Source organism: Lissotriton vulgaris, chromosome 2_1 (assembly GCF_964263255.1).
Source record: "Lissotriton vulgaris chromosome 2_1, aLisVul1.2, whole genome shotgun sequence".
Lineage (NCBI taxonomy): Eukaryota > Metazoa > Chordata > Amphibia > Caudata > Salamandridae > Lissotriton > Lissotriton vulgaris.
In genome coordinates, this window is record NC_141687.1 from 1,063,868,197 (window position 1) to 1,063,894,614 (window position 26,418).

At 45.8% G+C, this 26,418-nt stretch overlaps 1 protein-coding gene across 2 annotated transcripts in view; it reads left to right on the forward strand.

Moving 5' to 3' along the window:
• KMT2A (lysine methyltransferase 2A) overlaps positions 1 to 26,418 on the forward strand; it is a 1,431,261-nt gene that overhangs the window by 1,015,134 nt on the left and 389,709 nt on the right. For both annotated transcript variants that reach the window (XM_086956712.1, XM_086956713.1), the window contains exon 23: positions 26,292 to 26,409. In XM_086956712.1, coding sequence (XP_086812838.1) covers positions 26,292 to 26,409 — 118 coding nt within the window. The remainder of the gene's footprint in view (positions 1 to 26,291; positions 26,410 to 26,418) is intronic.

The following is a 26,418-nucleotide window of genomic DNA, read 5'->3' on the forward strand; positions in this document are numbered from 1 at the left end:
CCTCTGCAAACCCCAGCCCTCAGGTGAGGGAGGAGAGGTGAAGCCCACTCTTCAGTGCCCGCCATCTTTCAGATGGCAAGCATTCTTCACTCAGTATAAAGGATTGTGCCCACTCCACCACGTGGGGTGACCACACCCAGGGTGGGGTGTAGTCACCTTAATGTCATTAGCTAATTGCCTACTACTTTAAGACCTCTAAAATGCCCCCTAAATACAGCATTTAGGGGGCAGCCCTGAACCCAGAAGGCAGACAAGCAAGAAGAAGGACCAAAGAGCCGTGCTGAAAGAAGAGGAGGACACCAACTGCCTTGACCCGAGCCCTACCGGCCTGTGCCAACCTCGACCTGCTCCAGTGGAATCCCAGCGTGTATTGCAACCAGCAGCCCCACATAGCCCGGAGGAGAGAACCTGCCCTACCTTCCCTACAAAGACTTTGTCTCCTGTGAGCACTAGACTTGCTCAAGGACCAGGCTTTGGCTGAATTCACGAGTGCGCCCGTCTTCATCCCAGGGCCCGAGTTCAAGTGGCCCTACACCATGAGGAGGTCTCCATAGAGATCCTGACCTGGGATCTGGGGACCCCTGACCTACCTCAAGCCTCCCGACGATGCCTGCAGCCTCTATCTTGAGGGTTCTTGCAACCGGATCTGGTAAGGAAACCTGATGACTAAAGACACCCCTGCACCCAACGCCCCACGGCCTTGGCTGGCCCAACCGGTGTCCAGACAACCCCATACATCCCAACTTACCTCTCCAACCAGTGATTGCCTCCTGGAAGCCTCCCTGCTGAACCTGCCATATTTGTTCCGACCGGAGATCTTCCATTGAAACCAACAGGGCACCCTACACCAAATCAGCACCCTGCACCCCCTGTGCTGCTTTGGGTGCACCTTGTGTGGTAACTTGAATTCTCCTTTGCCCTGAGCTTAATCCTAGGAGCTATGCTCCTTCAACCCTGTGGCTTATTCGAAAGAAGCCACCAACCAGCTGCCCCATAGGCTAACATTAGGCCTCAGCACTCTGGCCCCCGGCAACCCTAGTTCTGCTGAGGGTGCTTTTTGAGTGCATCCTTGACCCTGGGGGTACTCTTGTTCAAACCCCAGAAACTCAACCCTAAAGACAGATTGCTTACTTGCAAACCGATAATCTCATTTTTCTTCATAGGATTGCATTGACTGTTTTCCTCTGAAAAAGTTCTAAGTGTTGAGTTGTGTTTGTATGGAAACCCAAGGAATTGTGTTTTAATGCAAAAGTGTTTTACCTACCTTTATCTAGGAAATGTCCCAGCGTGATACTTGGGCATATCACACTGAGTAGAAAAAGTAATCTAAAAAGTACTCTCAAGAATATTCTGAAAAGTAATCACAAAGCAATTACTAATAACTATTGTCTTGAAATAGTTTACAAACCTGTAACAAATTCGGTTTCATCCAGCTTGCTTATTTTGATCAATCTGTCTTGAAAAGTGTAAGAAAGTGGCTCTGTATATACTGTTCCAAAGTAAGGTACAGTGTGCACGGAATCCACAGTCCCCAGAGGTTTGGCAGAAGCTAAAGTTAGATATAACCTTACTCTCCAAAGTGGTAGCTTGGTCGAGCAGTAAGGGAGAATCAGAGGACAGTGTAAATCATTTGTTGTGCACACTCAGTAAGCAAATGGTTTCACACACTCAAGAACTGAACTCTTGGCCAATAGTTTTGTATATAATATATTATAAATATATTGTTTTATTTTAGAACCACAAGTAGGTAAACAAATACTTTCTCAGAATGAGATGCAATTGAATACTTTCAATGAGCAATAGACTTTTGAATGCAATAGATACAGTTGATGCAATATGCAAAATAAACTTAGCCTGATAATAGCATTGAGCTCTATGGGAATTTTAAGTAAAAGGCAATATCAATTACTTTGCATAGGTTTTTATTACTCAGGGCTGGATCCTGGATTCAACCCTGGTGCATCTTGTGTAAACAGTTGAAATAAATCTTTTTTGTTACACAGGCGATTTTTAAGGAATATTTTGTTTCAAAAACCAGGCAATGTTATCCTATGGGAGAAAATCAGGTTATCGGAAAATCACAGTTGTAATTACTTTGTAGGGTCAGTGCTGGGCCCAAAGATCCAGCACTGGGATCTCTCCTGGTAACAGGTGAGGAATTTCGTTTTCGTTCATCGGATGGTTTTTAGTAAATATTTAAAAGTTTCAAAACTTGACACTTCGAAGAATTTCCAAGTGAAAACCAGACAATGTTACCCTATGGAGAAAATGTGAGTTATCGGTTTTCAGGTAAGTATTGGACTGGCAGAGTTAAGGTTCTGGTGCAAGACTCGGGGGGTCTCCCAGGGTCAGGTAGGTACAGTCGTTACACCCTCAGCGCCACAGGGGCAGCCTGTGGTTGCTGGCTGCTAGCAGGCAGGCCATGCAGCTTTAGGAGCTGAGCTGCATGGTCACTTACACTGGGCAAGTGGGGGAAGTAGGATAAGACAGATGCTGCACTCCCAGTGACACTTGGGCGGCTGGGTGCAGGGTGCTTTTGGGCCGTCGGGCGCCCAATGTATATCAATGGGAAAGTCGAAGAAAGACTGCAGGCTCGGGGACGTAGATTCTTCAGGTGCGAGCACCATTTCGAGAGGTAAGTTGGGAAGCTGGAGGTTAGGTAGCCACCCAGGACTTGGACACAGGGGGGGCCATGGGGCGCCAGGTGCAAGGGTGTCTTTTGGTATCTGGAAATCTTACCCTCAGCTGGTCACGGTTGGAGGGGTCCCTGGTTGTGAGGCTGCAGGTGTCGTCAGGAGCGTCGCGGAGGGTTCTTGGGTGCTGGATTCGTGGTCACAGTCGCCGGTGGAGCGTCCTCGTGGTCTTTGTTCACTCAGGCACAGGCCGGGCTCAGCAGATGAAGAGTGTGCTGGATTCGCGCTTCCTGGCTGGCACCAGGGGCTGTTGCTGTTTGAGCAGAACCACTGCTTGTGGGAGTCCCAGTCTTTAGATAAGCAAGGCAGTCCGGTCCTCCCGGGTTTTCGAGGTTACTGACCACAGGAGACGCTGGTATTTAGGAGGAGCAGGTTCGAGGAAGACAGGCCTGTAGGGCTGGGGCCAAGTCAGTTGGTGTCGACCTCTTGTTAGCAGCTGCACGGCATGTCTTCTTTCCTCTTGTTCTTGTTTCGGAATCTGGATCTGAGGAAGGACGGTTCACGGTGCCCCTAATTACTAAATTTACAGGTATGGGAAGGTCCGAGACCAATGGGTCCCTTCCCTGGGGTGAGTTCACCCCTATCCTGCCACTCTCCTGTGTGAGGGGGGCAGGAGCCTGTCTCTGATTGGGCAGGGCTCCCCATCCTCAAGATGGCGAGAGACCAGAGTTGTGCTTCACCTCACCTCCCCCACCTGAGGGGTGGGGTTAACAGAGGCTGGCGGTCCCCCTTTCCTCACTTGGGTTTTCCTGCCTGTCTTTCCGCCAGAGAGGGGGTCAGACCCGGTGGGGGCCAGTTGCTGAGTACAGCAAGTGGCCTGGAGAAGCTCACAAAGGCGGCATGCCTTTGAAGCTCTCCCTGCCCGTCCTGGGGGCGTAGGCCTAGCACCTTGCCCCAGGAAGTGCATTGTTGCTGGCCCTGGAGAGCGGGGTGCTCTCCACCCAGGGGTCCAGTAACATGTCTGCTGTGTGGCAGCCTAGGCAGCCTCTCAGTCCAGACGTGGATTGTAGGTTAGGTTTCAGGGGGCATCTCTAAGATGCCCTCTGGTGCATTTTACATTAAACCTCACACTGGCATCAGTGTGGGTTTCATGTGCTGAGTAGTTTGTTTTCTTGTCCTCAATAGAGGAAATGATACGTACTGATTTTTCGTGAATTTTTTTAAATGTTAAAAGATCAGTAGAAATGTCCCAGAGTTCTGACAGTCTCAAGATTTGCTGAGAGAGAGGGGTCCCAGTAAACAAACAAGAAAATATGCACAATCAATAAACAAAAAATCAATTGACAATAGTTTGCTCACATTGTATTTATTTCCAATGTAGCTTGGCCATTTATTCAGGCAATTAAGGTAACAATTGTAGTTTATATAAAGTTCCCTGGTAAAGAGGGGGAAAGGGGAATTAGTGCAGTGAGTGTAGGGGAGGGTAAGTGACATAAAAACAGAGCCATAGGCTGCAATCAATTGAGAATTATTAAGCTCATTCAAATTATGGGTGATCATAAGTTCCAAAACATTTTTATAGCATGCTTCATAAATGTGCTGAATAACATTATTCCTGAAATGAAGCTGAAAAAACAGAAGACAGTCGACGTTTCGACCCCTATTGTAAAGGCAGGCAAAAGTTGATCCCTTGCATTGGAGTCTTCATCAGGACGAGAAGAAAAGGGGGGGAGAGGGGCACAACCTATTGAGTACAAAAGGAATTATTCATTTACAGTGCTCCCTGCTCCAGAAGCGCTGTGATCCCTCTGTGCTTCTGCTCTGAGTGGTCGCTCCCCTGCCTCTCCACCTGAAGCGGTATCGTTATTTTGAGCTGCATTGTGTGACTGTACCCTGCTAAATACTTTTATTGACCTCGCCTGCTTGCCAGTATCTTTAAGTGCGCTGCACTGATTGATTGTGCCATATTCGACCTGTGCATTTTATCCAACAGCTAATTAAGCGCTTTAACTGCACCTCGCTTGCTTGCACCATTGTAGTATTGATTCAGAGTTAACTGCGCGATACCCCCCGGCGCCCTGCTCGACTCCCCCCTCCATTTTGGATCTGTTGTTGTTGTGCTCCGTGGTGACCTGAGCCCGCCCGCCTCCCAGCTGAGACGCCCTCGCCCCTCCCCCTCCACCATCCATATATGACAGTTACCCCCGCGCGCAGCGTTCACGCGCAGCGACCGCGCCCAACCCGCGCCGAAGGTGCGCCAAAGGTAAGCCCGTCTGCGCCCGTCCGCGCCTGGACCGCACCCAGCGCCAGACCCCCTGCCCCTCGCGCTGCCCAGCCCTCCCGCATTACCTACGATGCCGCCACCCTCCTAGCCCTCAACCCCGGTCGCGCCCCCAACTGCGTCCAAGCCGCTCCTGGACACACCCATGGACCTTTCTCCTGCTTCTCCTGCAAATTCATCGGTACCGTCACCAACTCCGCTACGCTCACACCTCAGATTCCCGACCCTAACCGCCTACAATGCATCCTTCTCAACACCCGCTCGGTCCACAGACACGCCATTGACCTATGGAATCTACTAGACACCATCTCTCCAGACATCGCCTTCCTAACGGAAACATGGATGAACGCTTCCTCCGCACCAGACATCACCATTGCCATCCCTGAAGACTATAAGATCACCCGCAAAGACCGTACCAGCCACACAGGAGGAGGAATCGCTATCGTCCATAAGAAATCCATCCGCATCTCAACCAGCTCTGACGCCAACCTCGCCAACTCCGAACACCTTCACTTCCAGATCCACATCGACCCCAAGACCACACTCAGAGGCACCCTCCTCTACAGACCACTAGGACCCCGCGCAAAATTCAGTGAAGACATCACGGACTTCATCACTCCACACGCGCTCCCCTCCAAAGAATACATCCTTCTGGGAGACCTCAACTTTCACCTTGAAAAGAACAACGACCGCAACACCACCACCCTCCTGGACAACCTCGCCAACCTCGGACTTAAACAACTGGTCACTTCCCCCACCCACATCGCAGGTCACACACTCGACCCCATCTTCACCTCCAGCAATCATGTCTCCTTCAGCCACACTACGGATCTCCTCTGGACTGACCACAGCTGCGTTCACTTCACCTACAACAAGCCCAAACCCACCAACCACCTCCAACCAACTCTGCAAAGAAACTGGAACAAAATCTCCACCGACCAGATCTCCTCATCGCTCCTTCAAAACACCCCAGCCCACTCCTCGGACCCAAACCTAGCCGCCGCCAACTTCACCCTATGGCTATCCAACACCGCCGACACCTTAGCACCACTGAAAAAACGTCAAAGCAAACCTGGCAACAAGAAGACCTCATGGTTCAACGATGATCTTAAGAAGTCCAAGAAACTCTGCCGCACCCTTGAAAAAGCGTGGAAAAAAGACCCAACCAACAGCACCAAGGACGCCTTCAAAAACGCCACCCGCACTCACCACCAACTAATCCGAAAGGCCAAGAAAACAGCATTCAAGGATCGACTTGACAACAACGCCCACAACAGCAAGGAACTTTTCAACATCGTCAAGGAATTTTCCAATCCCTCGGCCAACTCCAACGACATCACCCCCTCTCAAGCCCTCTGCGACTCCCTAGCCTCATTCCTCCACAACAAGATTGCTGACATCCACAACAGCTTCAACAACCAACCCGGAGCCCAACCCACCCAACCACTCGCTGAACACTCTCCCCCCGCGAACACCCTTAACGACTGGAACCCAATCTCCACTGAGGACACCATCCGCCTGATGAACTCCATCCACTCAGGATCCCCCACAGACCCATGCCCTCACCACATCTTCAACAAAGCAGACTCCGTCATAGCACCGCACCTCCGAGACGTCATCAACTGCTCCTTTAACTCCGCCACCTTCCCGGAAAACTGGAAACACGCTGAACTCACCGCCCTTCTGAAAAAACCCACAGCGGACCCCACCAAACTCAAAAATTACCGCCCCATCTCACTCCTTCCTTTCCCGGCCAAAGTAATCGAGAAAGCTGTCAACAACCAGCTCGCCGCTTTCCTCGAAGCCAACAAATCCCTCGACTCCTCACAATCTGGCTTCCGAGCAAAACACAGCACTGAGACCGCCCTCATCGCAGCAACAGACGACATTCGAACTCTACTGGACAATGGAGACACAGTCGCCCTCATCCTCCTCGACCTCTCTGCAGCCTTCGACACAGTCTGCCACAGCACCCTTCTACAACGCCTCAGCAACATCGGAATACATGGAAAAGCACTCGAATGGATCACCTCGTTCCTCACCGGAAGAACCCAGAGAGTCCGCCTTCCACCATTCAAGTCCGAGGCCACCGAAGTCATCTGTGGCGTACCACAAGGATCCTCTCTCAGCCCCACCCTTTTCAACGTATACATGAGCCCCCTCGCGACCATCGCCCGCCAACACAACCTCAACATCATCTCTTACGCGGATGACACTCAACTGATCCTTTCTCTCACCAAGGACCCCAGCACCGCCAAAACTAACCTACACGAAGGAATGAAAGAAGTTGCTGAATGGATGAAACTCAGCCGTCTGAAACTGAACTCGGATAAAACAGAAGTCCTCATCCTAGGTACATCCCCCTCCGCATGGGACGACTCTTGGTGGCCGGAAGCCCTTGGAAAAGCACCCATCCCGACAGACCATGCACGGAACCTGGGCGTCATCCTGGATTCCTCACTTTCAATGTACAGACAAGTCAACGCTGTCTCCTCATCCTGCTTCAACATTCTTCGCATGCTCAAAAAAACATTTCGCTGGATCCCCAACGAAACCAGGAAAACAGTCACCCATGCTCTGGTCACGAGCCGACTGGACTACGGAAACACCCTCTACGCAGGCACTACCGCTAAACTCCAAAAGAAACTCCAACGAATCCAAAACGCCTCAGCCAGAATCATATTAGACATCCCACGCAACAAACACATCTCTGGTCACCTGAAAGACCTCCACTGGCTACCCGTCAATAAGAGAATCACTTTCCGACTGCTAACCCACGCACACAAATCACTCTACGACATCAGACCAGAATGCCTCAACTCAAGACTGTCCTTCTACCCCCCCCCCCCCGCCAACTACGCTCCTCCAGCCAAGCCCTCGCCACTGTACCTCGCAACAACAAGACCACCATGGGAGGCAGATCCTTCTCTTACCTGGCTGCTAAAACTTGGAACTCACTTCCCACTCACCTTCGCCTTACCCAGAACCACCTAGCTTTCAGAAAGCAACTTAAAACATGGATATTTGACAAGTAATCCTCCTCCCCCTCCTTAGCGCCTTGAGACCCTCTGGGTATGTAGTGCGCTATATAAATTCCATGACTTGACTTGACTGACATTAGGAGCCAATCCATAATTTGAAACAAAATTAGACAATTAGGCACATCAAAAGATAGAGACAACAAGACATACCAAGGAAGCTTATTGTCCTAGGCGGAAAGTGAGTGGTTACTCCCACAAAGTAGAATAATTAGGCTTGGCAAGGCCTGCCCTGATCTCAAAACCGGGAAAAGCGTTGTTCTAGATGGGGACAAAACATTGCCATAAATATAATGGTTCAGGGAGATACGGAAACTTGATAAAAAATCAATACTAGTTTCAAACCAATGGGCTCGATAATACCACCACCCTATGGTTGAGTGTACACCAATCTACAAGGGGATGGTAGCCGCTCATTAACCCGATAATCTGAGTAAGAAGTGGCCAGGTCAAATTGTTAGATTAAAGTACTACCCTCACGAGATCAGGCATACCTGGTCAGACAGTTCAGTATTGGATAAGGTCAAAGGTCTCAATGCTTCAAGTAAAAGAAATCAGCAGATCTGTAGGAAGAACACAGGAGTGGACTGTCACTGCTCGTGCTCTGTAGAACTTGGGGATCATTCACATTGGCAAACAGTTATACTAATCAAGCGTACCTGATTGAACACACTATATTCTTGCATGGACATGGTCTCATGTAACATTATGGAGGAAGAAATAGGCGTAAACTCTAACTGCTTTTGCTATAATATGTGCGAAAGGACATATCAAAAAACAAACTTAGCACCTAATCAATGTAATCAAATAAAGTAATAGCCTCTCAGAATCTCGCGTGCCTGTTAAACAATTCGTTATATAATATAGTCCTTGTTACTGCTGCCTATCGTTCATGGATAAAGAATCGGTAAGTCTGTGAAAAAAGAACACAAGAGTGAGCTGTCACTACTCGTGCTGTAATACATACAGGGGACATTAGGGACGGTAAACAATTGTACTACCCTTAAACATAGAGCGTACCTGGTCGACACACCATGAAGTCCTATAGACATTGTCTCCGTAGACATACCACATGAAGATACGAAATGATTAATCAGCAAATAAGGATCTAAAACAAAAAGACAGGAGTGGACTCTCACTACTTTTGCTGTATAATGTGAAAGAGACCATTTGGACAAAACTTAATTAAATCTGGCATACCAGTCATCTGTTCCAAGGCGGAGTCCGCAAGTTAATTAGGGCCAAGAATCTTCTAAAGCAGTATCTATCGTAACAAAGATATGAGGTTACTGTCAAGGGTCTATGGAAATACCCGCTGACTTAGTGAAGCCGAATTGGGGCAGACGAGGTACCTGTAAGGAAAGGAATGAATCCATGTATCATCGGCCGTCTCGAAGCAGAGTACGCGTAGTAGAATCCACACGCCGATGGTGTGCTAACGCTGCAATCACGTGATATGATCGTCTTTTGAAATAGAAACAGGGGCGAGCATACAAGCAGTCGGGTGCTGCATCGAGCGGCCATATTGGATTGGCTAATAGGAATCCAATACGGAGATGAATTCCTTCATTACATTAATATAGATCCGGTTAACATCTGGGAAACTGTCTAGTGCCTATTGTAAAGCATGATTTGTGTATTCATTGATATAAACACAATACTTATAAATGCTGCATGAACAGATAACAAATATTTCACATTGTTGGAAGTAAAATAAAAATAAAAATGAAAATAAAAAACGGAAACAAACCTCTAGAGCTAGAATATACTGTGGAGCTGAATTAATTCATTACATTAATGTGAACCCGATTGCCGTATAAAAAACGATTTAGTGCCTAATGTTTAGCATGGATTATGTATACATTATCATGGAGGCAAAGCTTAACCAATTGTATTATAATTGTACATGAACCGATAAAATTCTTGCATTGTTGGGAATAACACCAAGACAGACATCAAATTTCGGCGTACCTGTCACATAACGGTAAAGGCCAAATCAGTGTCATGTAAAAATCTTTATAATAGAAAATCCATCTTTAAGCCTAGGGCAATCTTACAAAATTAATGTGGGCGTACCTATCACAAGATGGTAAAGGCCCATTGAGCGAGGACACATAATAAATCAAGTGGGGTCAGAGTAAGTAAAGGGGGGGGGGGTAGTTATCTGTTAAAGTCTATTACAGAAGAAGGAGGAGAGAAACAACCCTCATTCATCGAAGCAGCGCTAGCTGAGAGAAAGAACTGTCGTATTCATTGAGGCCATTGTTGATCGAGTTGAAACGGAACATCCATTTGAGCTCCCTTATGTTTAAGATCTCAGAAATGTTGCCACCTCTCGGGCCAAGTGTAACCTGTTCCAGGATAAGCCACTTAAGGCTTTCAGGGAATGCGCTGCAGACTTAAAATGTTGCACCAGAGGTGCGCCCTGAGCCTCACAACGGATCCTACTCCTGTGTTGAAGCACACGGATTTTGGCTTTCTGTTGGGTCTGTCCGATATATATCAGGTCACATGGACATAGAATAGCATAAATGATGTTGGAAGAATTAGAATTTGTGTGGGATGTCATAGATGTTTTAATGTGTCGATACTCAAAATCTTTCCTCAAGATTTGGAGTGAATCAAATAAGTAGTCTCTGGCAGAGGATTTTCGTGGGCGGATCAGCTCTGCCCATAAATTTGAGTTTAAAAAACCACCCTCTGCACTCCGAATCTTGTGCCAGGTAGTAACATACATGCCCCGTCTTTCCAGTGTTTGTTTTGACAGACCAAATTCAAGCCGGATTTGTGCTGGAGAAACCTATCTTGGCAAATTGAAGATGGCCCTGTATGAGTTTGCTGTCACTATGTCCAATAGGACTGCATCCTTACCTTTGCTCGCAAGACCTGGAGCAGCGGATTAAGCATTAAGTCGGGGAGCTTGACCTTTAGAGATGTTATTGCCAAACTGGTCACGGTTCCCTTTCCTCTCCAGGATTTCAGTTGAGGCTTGAACGTGTTCTTATTGTCCAAGATTACACCCAGATATTTGTAGGTGTATACTAAGTCCAGCCTTTGTCCATTTAAATGCCAGATGTGTTTCCTTTTTTCCGATAATTCACTGCCATGACTTTAGTTTTAGCAAAATTTATTTTCAATCGGTTTCTTTCCGAAAAGGTGTGAGTTGTATTCAAAAGATGTTGAAGCCCGATCGGAGTTCGACTGATTAAAACCAGGTCGTTCGCGTACAACAGATTGGACGGTGTGGTTTTCCCTAGTTTTGGTGCGTGACCGGGGCAGTTGTCAAGTTCTACTGAGAGGTCTGCAAGGAAGAGGTTAAATAAAAATGGTGCTAGAAAACATCCCTGTTTGAGCTCTTTTGTTGTTGGTATCTGTTTAGAGAGGTGAGTTCCTGCTCCTAATTTAACCCTAATCCAGTTGTTTGCATGCAGTAATATCAGTTGGTCTAGGAGTAGTTTTGGTATACCCCAGTTTGCCAGTATCCGCCAAAGTATGTTTCGATCAACATGATCAAAAGCGGCAGTATAATCAATGAAACACAAGTAAAGGGGAGTTTTGGTCTCTTTTGCTGCATCCATCAACAGGGTCAAGGCCATGATGTTTGTGACGGTCCCTTGACCTTGGCAGAAGCCTTTTTGATTAATAGGGATGATAAATTTGTCAGACGCCCATGTTGTTAACTCCTCCAATATAGTTCCTGCGAAATACTTGGCCTCCACGTCTATGAGGGCAATAAGACGGTAGTGATTTTGATTTTTCCTGCTCCCCTGTTGAAAAATTGGGATTAATACTGATCCAAGCCAAGACTCCGGTAATGTCAAAGTGTCCTTAATTTCTATAAAAAACGGGGTCAATGCTACAGACCAAAATTCTGCGTCTGATTTATATAACATTGGTGGAATACCATTTGGACCAGGGGCGCCTGTCGGTCTGCCCCTAGCTATTTGTCTCTTGATTTCCACTGATTTGTGAGTAGAGTGGTCAATCTCAACAGAAGTAGAAAAACTTGAATCTTGCCGTATATTACCTACGCAGGGAGGTTGCTCGGTTCCTCTTGGGTCTAGACCTTCAAAAGTTACTGTTATGCACTTGTTTCTTGTCATTTCTCCGCATACTGCTTTGGTGGGCCCTATTGTCCCTACTTCTTCAAAATACTCCTTGTTGTCAGCAGATGTGTTGTTAAAATGTTTGAAGAGGTAATTTATCCATGCTTCTTCCGTTATGTTGGAATTTAAGCCAAGATGGATTAGTTACTTACCTGTAATCCTAGTTCTCTTCCAGGGGTATCCTCATCAAAGTCATAAGCATTAGAATATTCCCGCCCATGCGCGGACCCCGGAAACACTACATTATATGTGCCCCACATATATATATACATATATATATACATATATATATATATATATATATATATTACGCTCGACTTTCAAAAAATCCAACAGAAATATATATATATATATATATATATATATATATATATATATATATATATATATATATATATATATATATATAAAACATGCAATAGCAGCCAAATAACATCAGAGCTGAAATATGCTGTGAAGAATTTCCACCATACATGAATAATAAGCATTAGAAACATGAGAACATGAGAAACAACACCAAAGATTGTTTAGAAACTGATTAAATGCTCAGAAAGCAGTAGAAATTCTCATAAGTCACTGGAAGCATAGGAAGCTCCCAGGCTGCATTGCAAACACACACTGTAAAAAGACTGAAAAGCTAACCTGCAGCTGAATAGCAATAAACTGACACCGTGCCTTTAAGGCACTCATGACCCCCTGTATCCCATCATGCCCTAGGGGTGACAGTTAGGTCAGTTGTTCTTTTCGGAGACTGAAAAACAAACCCAATAACAAATGGGTTAACAATATCTCCTTTTTAAAGAGTATCCTTTGCCCGGGGAGGCGGGAGGGTTGCTTATGACTTTGATGAGGATACCCCTGGAAGAGAACTAGGATTACAGGTAAGTAACTAATCCTTCTCTTCCAGGGGATCCTCATCAATAGTCATAAGCATTAGAATAGAATAGCGAGCCTCTCCTCATCCCTGCGGGCAAAGGAATGATAAGACAGTAATCTCATCAACAAGTCTGAGTAGACTAAATACTACCCAAACAGATTCCTCAAGGAGTCTTGCCCTACTTGAGTATCGGCCCTGGAATCAGATTCGAGGCAGTAATGCCTCGTAAAGGTATGAACCGATTTCCAGGTTGCAGCCTTGCATATTTCTGACATTGGAATGTCATGCAAGAAAGCTACTGTAGCGGCTTTCCCTCTAGTGGAATGCGCTTTTGGTGACATCAACAAAGGCTTGCCTGCAAGCTGATAGGTCAATTTAATGCAAGAGACAATCCATCTGGAGATGGACCTCTTGGCCGCTGGAAAACCTGTTCTCATTGAGCCATAGTTCACAAACAGTTGTCCGTTTTCCTAATCCCCTTAGTCTTTTCCAAATAAAACTTTAGCACTCTCTTAAGATCTAAGGAGTGAAGTGACCGCTCGGCTGGGGTCGTAGGATTTGGAAAAAAGGAAGGGAGGGAAATAGACTGAATTATATGAAAATCAGAGATGACCTTAGGCAAGAAAGATGGATGAGCCCTTAGGACTACTCTGTTGTGGTGGAAAACAGTATATGGTTCTGTCGCACAGAGCGCTTGTATCTCACTTACTCTGCGCGCAGAGGTAATTGCCACCAAAAAGGCTGCCTTCCAAGAGAGATGTTGCAAGGAAGCCTTGTGGGTGGGCTCGAAAGGAGGGGACATTAACCTGGATAGAACTAGGTTTAATTCCCAAGGAGAAGAAGGATTTCGCACAGGGGGATACACTTTCTTCAACCCGTGGAGGAAGTCCTTAACCACTGGAACCTGAAAGAAAGACATCTGATCAGGTGATTTTCTGTATGCTACAATAGCTGCCAAATGCACTCTAATAGAAGAGTACTTTAAACCAGCAGTTGCCAGGGAAAGGAGGTATGGTAAGATGACGTCCTCCTGCCCCTTAGTCGGATCCAAGTGATGATCCCTACACCACAAGTAAAATCTTTTCCACTTGAACGCATAGGACGCTCTTGTGGAAGGTCTCTTAGCCTCCTTTAAAATGTTCATGCATTCGGGAGGCAAGTTCAAATGTCCATATTGCAGGACCTCAGGAGCCATGCTGTTAGGTTCAATGATGGGAGGTTGGGGTGCATTATCCTCCCGTTCACCTTGCTCAACCGGTCCGGCCTGCAAGGGAGACGTTTGTATGGACACACAGACAGATGTAGAAGGTCCGGGTACCACCACTGCCGCGGCCAATCCGGAGCAATCAGGATCATTTCCATGTTCGACCTGAGGAGCTTGGAAACTACTCTCGGAATCGGCGCTAGGGGAGGAAATGCGTATGCGAACATCCCTGCCCAATCCATCAGTAGCGCGTTCCCCTGCGTCCCTGGCCGGTGGAACCTGGACGCGAAGGCGTAGCATTTGGTGTTTTCTTCGTCTGCAAACAAGTCTATGGATGGACGACCCCAGCAACGAAAAAGCTCTTCTACTACTTCGTCGTTTAGCACCCAGTCTGGCTGATCTTCGAAGTGCCTGCTGAGTGCGTCTGCTTTTACGTTCAACTCGCCCGGAAGGTGCACTGCCACTACTGTGAGGTCTCGAGAGAGAAGCCAATGCCAGATTGCCTGAGCCTCTCGAGAGAGTGGGCGAGATCTTGTGCCTCCTTGTTTGTTCAGATAGAACATGGTGGTCGTATTGTCCGTCTGAACTAGGACTGAGTTGGATTCGATCGCTGGTAAGAAAGCTTTGAGAGCCAGGAATACCGCTCTGAGTTCCAGCATGTTGATGTGGTATGTCTGCTCCTGCGCAGACCACTGGCCTTGAATTTGAAGCTGACCCATGTGTGCTCCCCAGCCTTGTAGGGAGGCATCCGTCACTATAGACTGGGAAGGAACGGGTTGGTGAAAAGATACCCCCACCAGCACATTCTCTCTCCGAGTCCACCATTTGATGGCCTCTTTCGTCGCCTGGGAAAGAGAGATACGATCTTCCCAGCGCCCTGTCGCTTGGTCCCACTGATCCTCCAGAGCCTGTTGTAGAGGACGCATTCTCAGCCTGCCGTTTGGGATGAGAAAAATGCAGGACGCCATGGAACCCAGTAGTGATGCTACTTGTCGGGCTGTTGGAAGCCGAGACTCTAGCAGAATCCCACATTTCTGACGCATGGAAAAAAGTCTCTCCTCCGAAGGAAACGCTTTTCCCAAGCTTGTGTCCAGAACGGAGCCTAGGTAGTGGATGGACTGTGTAGGCCGCTGGACTGACTTCTCCAGGTTCACATGGAGGCCGAGCCTGTGTAGCTGGTGCAGGCACAGTTGCAAATCGTGCGTCACTAGTACCGGAGATGGACCTTTTAGGATCCAGTCGTCCAGTTATGGGTAAATGAAGAGACCCTTTTTGTGAAGAAAAGCCGCCACCACTGCCATGCATTTGGTGAAGACTCGCGGTGCGGACTTGAGACCGAAGGGTAACACCTTGTACTGGTAGTGTTTGTTCCCTACGACAAACCTCAGGTACTTGCGATGTTGTTGAGCAATTGGGATGTGAAAGTACGCATCTTGCAGATCCACCGAACACATCCAATCTCCGGCTTGAAGATGTGGGCATATTTGGTGAAGCGCTAACATGCGGAACTTTTCTTTGACAATGACTTTGTTTAATAGTCGTAGGTCGAGTATTGGTCTGAACTTGTCCTCCTGATCTTTTTTGGGGACAAGGAAGTATCTGGAGTAAACTCCCTTTCCTCTTAGAGCGGGGGGAACCTCCTCTATCGCTCTTTTTTGCAGTAGGACTTTCACCTCTCGCCGGAGCAAGCTTAGCTGGTGAGGGCAAGAGCTCTTTGGAGGGATGCTCTTCGGAGGAGCACGGAAACGTATCTTGTATCCATTGCGCAGTATATTCAGCACCCACTGATCTTTTGTGATGCTGACCCACTCTGCCAGGTGTTGTGAAGCACTTCCTCCCACTGGAGTGGGCAACGGCGCCAGAGGAAGCCGCTGTTCAGGCCTTTCCTCCTCTTGTGGTGTTGGAGGACTGTTGGTGACCTCCTCTACCTCTGCTGGCCTTGTCTCGAAACTGGGGTTTCCCTTGGGTTTTATTTTGGGACCACTGAGGGGTTTGAACCCTCTGTTGAGCCCCTCTCCCCCTGTTGGTCTTGAAGCGGCGCTTGAATTCTTTTTTCTTCTCCAAGCCCACCGCCTTCACCGTATCCAGTTCCGTCTTCATTCGGGTCATCTCTACGTCCGCATGCTCCCCGAAGAGAGCGGAACCCGAAAAGGGGAGATTAAGTATGCGATGCTGAGCATCCGGCTTCAGACCTGTAAGGCGCAACCAGGCCGATCCTCTGGCACAAACCCCATGGGAATAGGAATGAGCCGAAAGAACTGCACCATCCGCAGCCGTGCTGATCATCTGGTTCGCCACCAGACACCTCTCTGTAACAGTCTCTTCAAAGTCCTGCTGGTCTTCTTTTGGCAGTTTGCCTTTGAATCTTTCCATAGAGTCCCATAAGGCTCTGTCGTATCGACACAGAAGCGCAGCTGCATTAGCAACCTTGGAAGCAGCTGAGTTGCAAACCTTTCGACCCCAGGAGTCTTGAGCTTTGCTGTCCTTATCTGGTGGGACTGAAGAGGAACCAGCGACAGCATGTGTCTTCCTCGCCGCTGCCACAATTACAGAGTCCGCTGGAGGGTCAGATTTTACAAACACCGGGTCAGAAGATGCCGCTTTGTACTTCTTCTGAATGCGGGCTGGTACCGCTTTGATCGCCGCTGGTGTTAGGAACAACTCTTTGACAGGATCCATAATCCCCGGGACTAAAGGCAGCAGAGGCCGGGAGCTGGCTTTCTTGTGTAATGTCTCAAAAATGACTGTCGTTGTTACTTGCGGGACAGACATCTCAATGTTCAGTTTCAGTGCTCCTCTCTGCAGTACATCCAGATACCTGCCAATGTCATCCACTGGGGAGGACCTGGACGTAGGACTGTCCGTCAACGTAGGGGAGTAGTCCCTCTTGGACGATCTGGTAGAAGAGGTAGAGGAAGTAGACGGAGTACGTCGACGTCTACGGTGAGCACTGTCTCCGCTCCTGTGCCCTTTTTGAACGCTCCTCCCATCTAGGAGAGCGAGACCTGATCTGACCCTCTGTCCGAGGTTCCCTTCTAGGAGATCGGGATCTTCTGGGCGATTTGGCTGGTGGCCTCACAGTTGATTTGCGCCTGGGAGGGCTACGCTTGTCCATCTCCTCCAACAGATCCTGAAGCGGAGACCTGTGGTGTGGGCTAGCATATTCCTGCATACGCTTGGTAGCCCCAGAATCTCGCCAATGGTCCAAAGATTTGTACCATCTAGGTGACAACCTGATTTGCTCGACCGAAGGATCTGGCCGACGCTCAGGAGATCTGTGCACAGGACTTCTGGACCTTGAAGGTTCAGTTGAGGAGCCAGAGTACCATGAAGATGAATGACGGGAAGCAGACTCCGTCACCATGATCGCATCTGAATGCCTCGACGTTGAGAGTTCTTCTCTCGCCGTCGAACGCCATCGAGGAGTCCGTGGGTCAAACAATCTCGACCTCGAATGTCCATGAGAGGGTCTGTAGTCTCTCGACATCGAGCGGCGATGAGTAGCCGTCGACGGAGTCCTCTCTCTCGACGTCGAACGACGATGTCCCGTCGTCGACGGAGCCTTCTCTCTCGACGTCGAACGACGATGTCCCGTCGTCGACGGAGCCTTCTCTCTCGACGTCGAACGACGATGTCCAGTCGTCGATGGAGCTCCCTGCCTCGACGTCGAACGGCGATGGCCGGCCGTCGACGGAGTTCTCTGTCTTGACGTCAAGTGCCTGTGCGACGACGGCGGAGGGGTATTGTGCACCCTCGACGCCGAGCGCCGACGAGGCACTGACGGAGACTGCGTCCTCGACGCCGATCGACGAGCTACTGTCGACGGCAGAGGGGTCTTGGTCCTCGACTCCTAACGCCGCTTCTTGGACATCGGCGGAGGGGTCACACTTCTCGATGCCGGTCGTCGCCTGGTTGACGACGGCGGAGTGACCTCCCTCGACGCCGGCCGTCGCCTGGTTGACGACGGCGGAGGGGTAATGGATCTCGATGCCGGTCGTCGCCTGGTTGACGACGGCGGAGTGACCTCCCTCGACGTCGGCCGGTTGACGCCGGCGGAGGGGATTTCGACGACGGAGCTGGATCTTTCGACGTCGTCAACGTACCTGGTCTTCTCTTCGACGGCGAGCCCGCCGTCGACTGTAGTTTTGAAGAGGAAAACTCCACCGGTGGTTCTTTTCTCAGCGCCGAGCCAGACGCTGAAGTAGAAGGGTATGAAGACTTCTTCTTTGAAGATGTATGAACCTTCTTGGAGCCCTTCTTCACCGTTGATCTTCCTCTTGAAGCCCTGTGAGCCAGGCCATAAATGCGAATCCTCTCCCTGTCTTTGAGAGTTCTTCCTGACAGGTGCTCACAATGAAGACAGGTGCCTGGATCATGATCCTCAGGCAGACACAGGATGCAGACGTCGTGGTTGTCTGATTTTGCCTTCTTGTTGCCACAAGAAGGACATTTGTCAAAGAGTGAAGGCATTCTCAGAAGAAAATGTTCACTAAAGTGACTGAAAAAAACAGTATCTTACTTGACTAGATGTTAAATGTCAAAGTAAGAGTAAAAGTTGTCAAAAGTGAAGTATTTTTCTGTCAAAAACCAGAAAAATAGTGGAGCTGTGTAACCAGGGTCCTTCTCTGAAGGAGCCGGAAAGAACAACTGACCTAACTGTCACCCCTGGGGCATGATGGGATACAGGGGGTCATGAGTGCCTTAAAGGCACGTTGTCAGTTTATTGCTATTCAGCTGCAGGTTAGCTTTTCAGTCTTTTTAGACTGTGTATTTGCAATACAGCCTGGGAGCTTCCTATGCTTCCAGTGACTTATGAGAATTTCTACTGCTTTCTGAGCATTAAAACAGTTTCTAAACAATCTTTGGTGTTGTTTCTCATGTTTCTAATGCTTATTATTCATGTATGGTGGAAATTCTTCACAGCATATTTCAGCTCTGATGTTATTTGGCTGCTATTGCATGTTTTTATATATATATATTATTTATTAAATATATGTATATATGTGGGGCACATATAATGTAGTGTTTCCGGGGTCCCGCGCATGGGCGGGAATATTCTAATGCTTATGACTATTGATGAGGATCCCCTGGAAGAGAAGGTCTGGATTCTTTAATCTTTTGATCATATGCCAAAACCTTGAGCTGTTTTTCCGTTTAGCTTCACAGAGGAGTTTAACCCATAATTCTTCATTTTTCCGCTTTTTCCCATTTCATACTTTTTAGCAGTCACTTTGCTTCCAGTAAAATTTTCTGTAGATCTTGGTTTAATGGGTCTTTCCTCATCAGTCTCAAAGTTCGGTTTATGATCTGCTTTTGGATTTTCATTTCTGGAGTGGGTTGCATTTTGGTTGATATTCTCGTTTGATGCATTAAATTTTTTGATGGCCCTTTCAATAGTTTCTTGTCGACAGCCAAGATGAAGTTTTGCCATACTTCTACCGGTTTTGTCATAAGTTTTGCTGATTGCGAATAAAGACTTTTTGCCTTTTGATATATAGTATTGATGTTGCTGGGGTTGCATCGAAGCCGCTTAAGATTTGTGGCCACTTCGATGTTAATGCCTGAGAATGGTTCGACATTAAGAAGTGAGTTAACTTTTATTGTTATTTCTTGAGGCAGGTGGTCACTATATTCGCTGATCCCGATCTTGAATGCGGATACAGTACCAAGCATTTTTCATCCAGTCAGTACCCATGTACTCATGCAGTGACCCAGGAACTAACTCATGGCAAATACAGAAGAGGTCATGCTAATCACAGGGGTACCCCAACGCATAGTGTTCCCTAGTGTATGTAAGTGTTTTCACTGTATTCTAAGGGTCTTTTAGCATACCACTGGCTCTAGGCTTGGTTAGTCAGAGTCAGTTACCACCAGTACCAGTCAGCAAAAAGTTGAGGGCACAGGAGGACTTTCTGCTCCTCTGTTGGTTCTTTTTGCACATCTCTTGCTTCTTCCTGCACTTTTCTTCGTCTTTCTGGACTTCTGTTGCCTCTTTGTGCATTTGTCTTGCTTCTTTCTGCACTTTTCTTCCTCTTTCTTCACATGTCCTACCTTTGTAAGCATAGTTAGCATTTAGCATTTAAAAAACTGTTGAAATTCGCTGAAAAAACCATTAGTTTCAGAGACATTATAGTTAGTTGGACATTTCACTCGTACAAAACCATAGAAATTCGGCCGTTATAGTTCAGCTAACTATAACTCGCGCCCCCGCAATGCACAGCTGATGATGTCACATATAACATCATTCATGACCTGGTCAGTGACATCCCTGATGACATCTCAAGTGATATCACTGATGACATCATCCACGTGAAAATCAGATGCACCTCCTCACAGTCTAATATAACCTTTGATACACCCACTGTAAAATACAGACAACCATTTTCGAAACCAACGACACACCAATACCAGTTACTACATACGTACTCATTGAATCCTAGGTCTACACACACATCCACTCATTCACCCATACAATCACTCATACATACAGTAACTGATTAATACAACACTATCATATGCACTCATACACCTATAGAGTCACTCACAAGCTGCCACTCACCCGTACTGTTACTTACACACCTAGTGAGTCATGTAAAGAATCCACACTACCATTTACTCACCTGTACAGTTATACACACAGCACCTCACCTATGCTTCCATATACTAACACATACTTACTCTCTTACACAATCACTGACACAAGCACACACTCATCCATACAGCCACTCTCTGTATCACTCACTCTCACATATAGTAATTTATATACTCCAACACTCATATATACTGCCTTTCACATCTGTAGTTACTCACACATATACCACTGAGACATCCATTCACTCACCAACGCAGCCATATGCACACTCACTCACCCATACAGCCCTTAACAGACACACTCTTGAACCCATACAACCAGTGAATCGCCCACTCACACATCTATACACAGTCACACCCACCCACAGATACACTCAGGCACCCATACAGATACTCCGACAACACCCATATAGACCCTCATTTAACTACTCACCAACCCATACAGCAGCTTACACACCAAGTGATAAACTAAACTGTGTGAATGTCTGTATCAGTCACTAACCCATGCATTCAGTAAGACACATTTAATCACTCACTTATACAGTCAGTCATGCACCTACTATCACCCATTCAGACACCCACTCATTCTTCAATACACCTTGGCATGCATATATATATATATATATATATATATATATATATATATATATATATATATATATATATATATGCGCTCCAAGTATCCCAGGAAGATCACTCCAAAAACGAAAGTAGCACACGCAGGGGAGGTTTCCACAGATATTTAATGGAAAAACCAACAGCAACGACGCGTTTCGCCTTGGGGCTTCGTCAACTTGACGAAGCCCCAAGGCGAAATGCGTCGTTGCTGTTGGTTTTTCCATTAAATATCTGTGGAAACCTCCCCTGCGTGTGCTACTTTCCTTTTTGGAGTGATCTTCCTGGGATACTTGGAGCGCATATTTAAACACGGGTACACCCCCGTTTTCGTGTGCACCCACTCGTGTGTGCAATTGGTTGGTGTTTTGGAGCTGTGATATATATATATATATAGATATATATATATATATATATATATAACATATTTAAACCTTACAGAAACACACAGTCATGGATGATGTCATCAGTGATGTAATCATTGATGTCACTGACCATGTCATGAATGATTTAATATGTGACGTCATCAGCCTTGCATTGCGGGGGCGCGAGTTCTAGTTAGCTGAACTAACTAGAACGGCCGAATTTCTATGGTTTTGTAAGAGTGAAATGTCCAACTAACTATAACGTCCCTGAAACCTATGTTTATTTCAGTGAATTTCTAGGGTTTTTTAAATGCTGATTTCCAACTAAAACGTCTCTGAAACCTGTGTTTTTTTTTTGTGAATTTCAAAGGTTTTTTAAATGCTAATTTCTAACTATAACGACCCTGAAACCCATGTTTTTTTCAGTGAATATATATATATATAATAGTCACATCCCTCCACTTTAGAGAAATCAGAGGCCAGAGGGGAATCCACAGAAAGCATCATGCTTTATTAGGCAGAACAACCAGTGTTGGTGAATGCATTTCGGCATAGAGCCTTCCTCAGCGCCCTGCACTGCGTAGTATTCTTCATCCCAATGCCCTGCTTTTCTTTCGATAGTATCCAGCAAGCTCCTCCTCCGTGTTGACTCAGCTCACCTTTTGGCTGTTGTGATGAATGCACAAACTCCAATTCCCAAGAAGCAATATGCTGATGCATCTGGGTCGGCGGTATGGGGGATGCGTGTCGAATTGAAATACGCTTGTCAGGCATATGCAGGTAGGTGGTGAAGTGATACCAATAGTAATGCCAAAGTCCACACTGCCTTCCTTGGGCCCGCTCGAACTGCTGCCGCCCTTCAGTCCAGGAAAGCGATTCGTGAGAGAAAGTCATGCAGCAGCACAACGTCCTGTTGGAGGTAAAATACCTCACTCCGCCTGAGCCGTCCTGGGAAAAGTGGCGGACACCGGACATCTCGTACCCCGGGCCTCGAAGTCGCTGCGAAACAGTGCAGATTTGCTTGTAGTTGTCAGGGTCGCTTGATGCAGCAGGGCCATCTTTACTGGGATATATATATATATATATATATATATATATATATATATATATATATATATATATATATATATATATATATATATATATATATATATATATATATATATATATATATATATAATATATATATATATAATATATATATATTGGTTAAACATGCATTAATATATATAGTTATATGCATATGTTATTTGTAAATGCTCCAGGGTCCCTGCACGTGGCCGTGACTATTCAGTGCTTATAACTATTGATGAGTATCCCCGGAAGAGAACTTTGAGTTGTGTAGCACTATAGGCAGGGCCAAAAAAAGCTTGGTCTTCCAGTCCTCAGCCTCCAGCAGGTGTAAGTGAGTGGAACTTTACTCAGAGAGGTATATTATTGCACCCGGACTGTTGGATGCCCAGTTTAGAAATAATTGTAATCTAGGAGGTCCTAGCCGGTTTTAGTTTCAACCGTGGAGTCATTGGAACCAGGTTTGTCAAAGGCAGCATTGTCATTGAAATCACTGTAGTTGGCGTTCTCAAAAGTGTCCTCATCAATGGCGAGGTAGCCTCTTTAGCTGGCAATGAAAGTTTAGTGTGGGTTGGGTACGTCTAGGAGGAAACATGTTGGTCACACATGCAACCTCAGGAAGCGGGCTGCAATCCATAGCAGTTTTCTTGTCCACTTTTTTCAGGAAGTTCCGATTTGGTTCTCTGGATGTTGAGATCATTTAACCTGGAGTTTGTCTGGTATCAGATACGTGCTCACAGTCCTTCCGCTTTAGAACTTTTCTAAGCACTTGAGATAATCTGTCAAACTCATACCATGAAGAGGGGACTTTTTTAGCCTTGGATTTTTGCAGTAGACCCTCTGTTTTTTAGGGCTTTACCAGAATGTTTTCAGCACATTTTACAGTTCTTTGCCTTGTGAATTTGAAGTAGGTATTAAATACAATCCTTATAAGGATCGTCTGCCTGAAAAGTCCCTTTTTAGAAGGTCCAGGCTTGTCTGCAGTCCAGAGAAAATCAACTTGGATCAGAAGGCTGCCCCTAGGATGGGATAAAAAAAGATCTTGAAGAAAAAACCTCCCAATAAGAAGACTTACTAAAGAAATCGAAGCAGAACATGTCAGGGCTGCTTTCACATGATTAGGCTTTCCTGTTTTCAGTTTCTATTTTTGGTAAATTCTGGTGTTTCTTTTTCAGTGTTTTTAATGCCTTACTAAAACAGGGGTTATCAGTGGTTACACATTTTCGCACTATTAAAAACAACAGAAACAGTGTTTTTCCAGTGTTTATGGATTGTTTTGCTTTTATTATTGCTTGCTTTCTGCACTGATAGTGCATGTATAAAGAAATAGTTGGCGTACAGAGTATGTGAGGTCCAAAGACATTTTTGCAAATGAAACTTATTGTAGTACACCATACAATGTTTATGTAATGAGTTTTTAGTCATGCACGCTCCCTCTCAACATTGACACTTCAGACGGGCAAGGCCAAAACAGCCAGTTCACAATTTGCTAACTCTCACCAGTGACATAGCTTTCCATGCTAATACTGGTGCACCTGAAGATTGCGATTCGCTGGGGCAGGTTCTGCAACATCTGCATTGAACTGGGTGCACATGCCCTCATTTATTGAAGCAGTAAAAAATGAAGAAGTACTTTTCATGTCCGCAGAAATTTCCCCTCTACAGAAAGGAGCTAGAACTTATGCAGAGTACCTCAGTGAGGCTTCCTTGACTTCAAAAGCAATGATTAAAGTAGGGACATTTATATGCATCATTGCAAGCCATTTCTCATGCACTGTAAAATAAAATTTCCTGAATTGCTACTCAACAGTTCTTTGCTTACCAAGTGGCAAGAATTCAAAAATGGAACATGTTGCAGTGCCAATATCACTAAAAGTGTCACCTAGCCTACTCTCAATGAGATGTTTCATGTTTACACCAATTACGCCAAACACTTGGAAGATTTTTTATTATGTCAACCACAGCAATCATGTTGTTCTGTAAAAATCTAAGAATGCAGTCGGGTGTGCTTTTTTCACATCATTCTCTATATGCGACCAAAGATCCTCACATTTCTTGGCTTTGGCACCATCACTAAGCAAACATTCTGTAAACAGTCACAACATGGATAATAGCATTCACAGCCTCTAGGACTTAGAACCATCGGGTAAATGACACCGTTGGAATTACTCTTTTTTTTACGCCACACAAAGCACAAAATTAGAAATGTTTGTGTTTTAGTTCCTGTGCAAAACAAAACAGTGCACCAGAATGGAATACAAAGTCACTAGTATTCTTCATTAACTCCTTGGACGCTCATGACGAGCTCAGCTCGTCATGATGTACAGCTCCATACACTCATGACGAGCTGAGCTTGTCATGAACAATGGGATTTTAAAAATGTCAGCATTGACGATGAATGTCATAAGCATTGATGTGGTTAACTCTGAAGATTGTAAACATGCTTTCAGCATACCATCTAATAAGTGACAAGGATCTCTTTCAGGGAAGTACTTCAGCTTAGGTATGGATTTCGACAGGTCATCATACAACTTTTTTCAGATACGTAGCTGAATTACTGCAAATGCAAAAAATATCACTTCAATCTTTGTTTAACTTGGCAAGAACTTTAAGACCATTAAGAAAATAATTAAATAAGACCTAAAACATGCTTTTAAACTCTGCATCTTTAGACCGAAGACCACAAAACTGAAAAAGCAAAACGAAGAAACAATATTTTGGTGACCTCCCTAAACAACATAATTCAAGAAGAATAATGTTACGTCATTCTTTCTTGCTGCTGCCTTGTATAACAAAGCTACATTGCATTGTCCCCTTTAGAAATAAAAATGACTTTCACTCGCCTTTTCCTTTCTTTGAATGGCGTTTAGTTTGTGGTTGCAAAGTTGTTTTTTCAGTGTTTATATGTTTACACTGGTGAAATCTATATTCCTTGTGGAGGGGTTTTATCAGTTATTATAGGTTTAAACCTAAAACTGGATAGCCTACACATGATGTACAATATAAATGTGAATGGTGCCTAAGGCATTTTAATAAGGTGAAAAATGAACAAGAAGATTATGCACAAGAAATAGAGTTACAAAGGCAAGTAACGTTTTCTATACTGTTTTTATGTAACCACAGTACTCCCAGTTCAAAGTCGTAGAATTATTCAAGGCAGATGAAACTGTCCAGGTTACCAACACTGGACAAAAGTAGTTACTTGTAAATACATTATTTTATACCCCTCTGTGATTGTTTTGAGGCATACGGTGATAGTGGAGACCATTTTTAATGCATAATTAATTGTCAAATAGATGCAGGGGAGGGATGCTCTGGACATAGGTGCCTTCATCGAGAATTTGCTTTGTCTTGGAGCACCAATCAGGAAAGGCATGGTTATATGCAGACACAATCCTAAGATCATGAGGCCTTAGTTGCCATGTTCGCAGTTGGATCAGATGGGAGTAAAACCGGATATAAATCTTCTATATTATAGTCATTTTTCTCCTTGTCCTTTTTCTTCTGCAGATTGTGACAGGCAATGGGTTTGAGGTGCAGCGCAGAGTGTTTGTTGACTTTGAGGGCCTCAGTTTGCGTAGGAAGTTTCTTAATGGTCTGGAGCCAGAGAACATTCACATGATGATTGGTAAGTGAA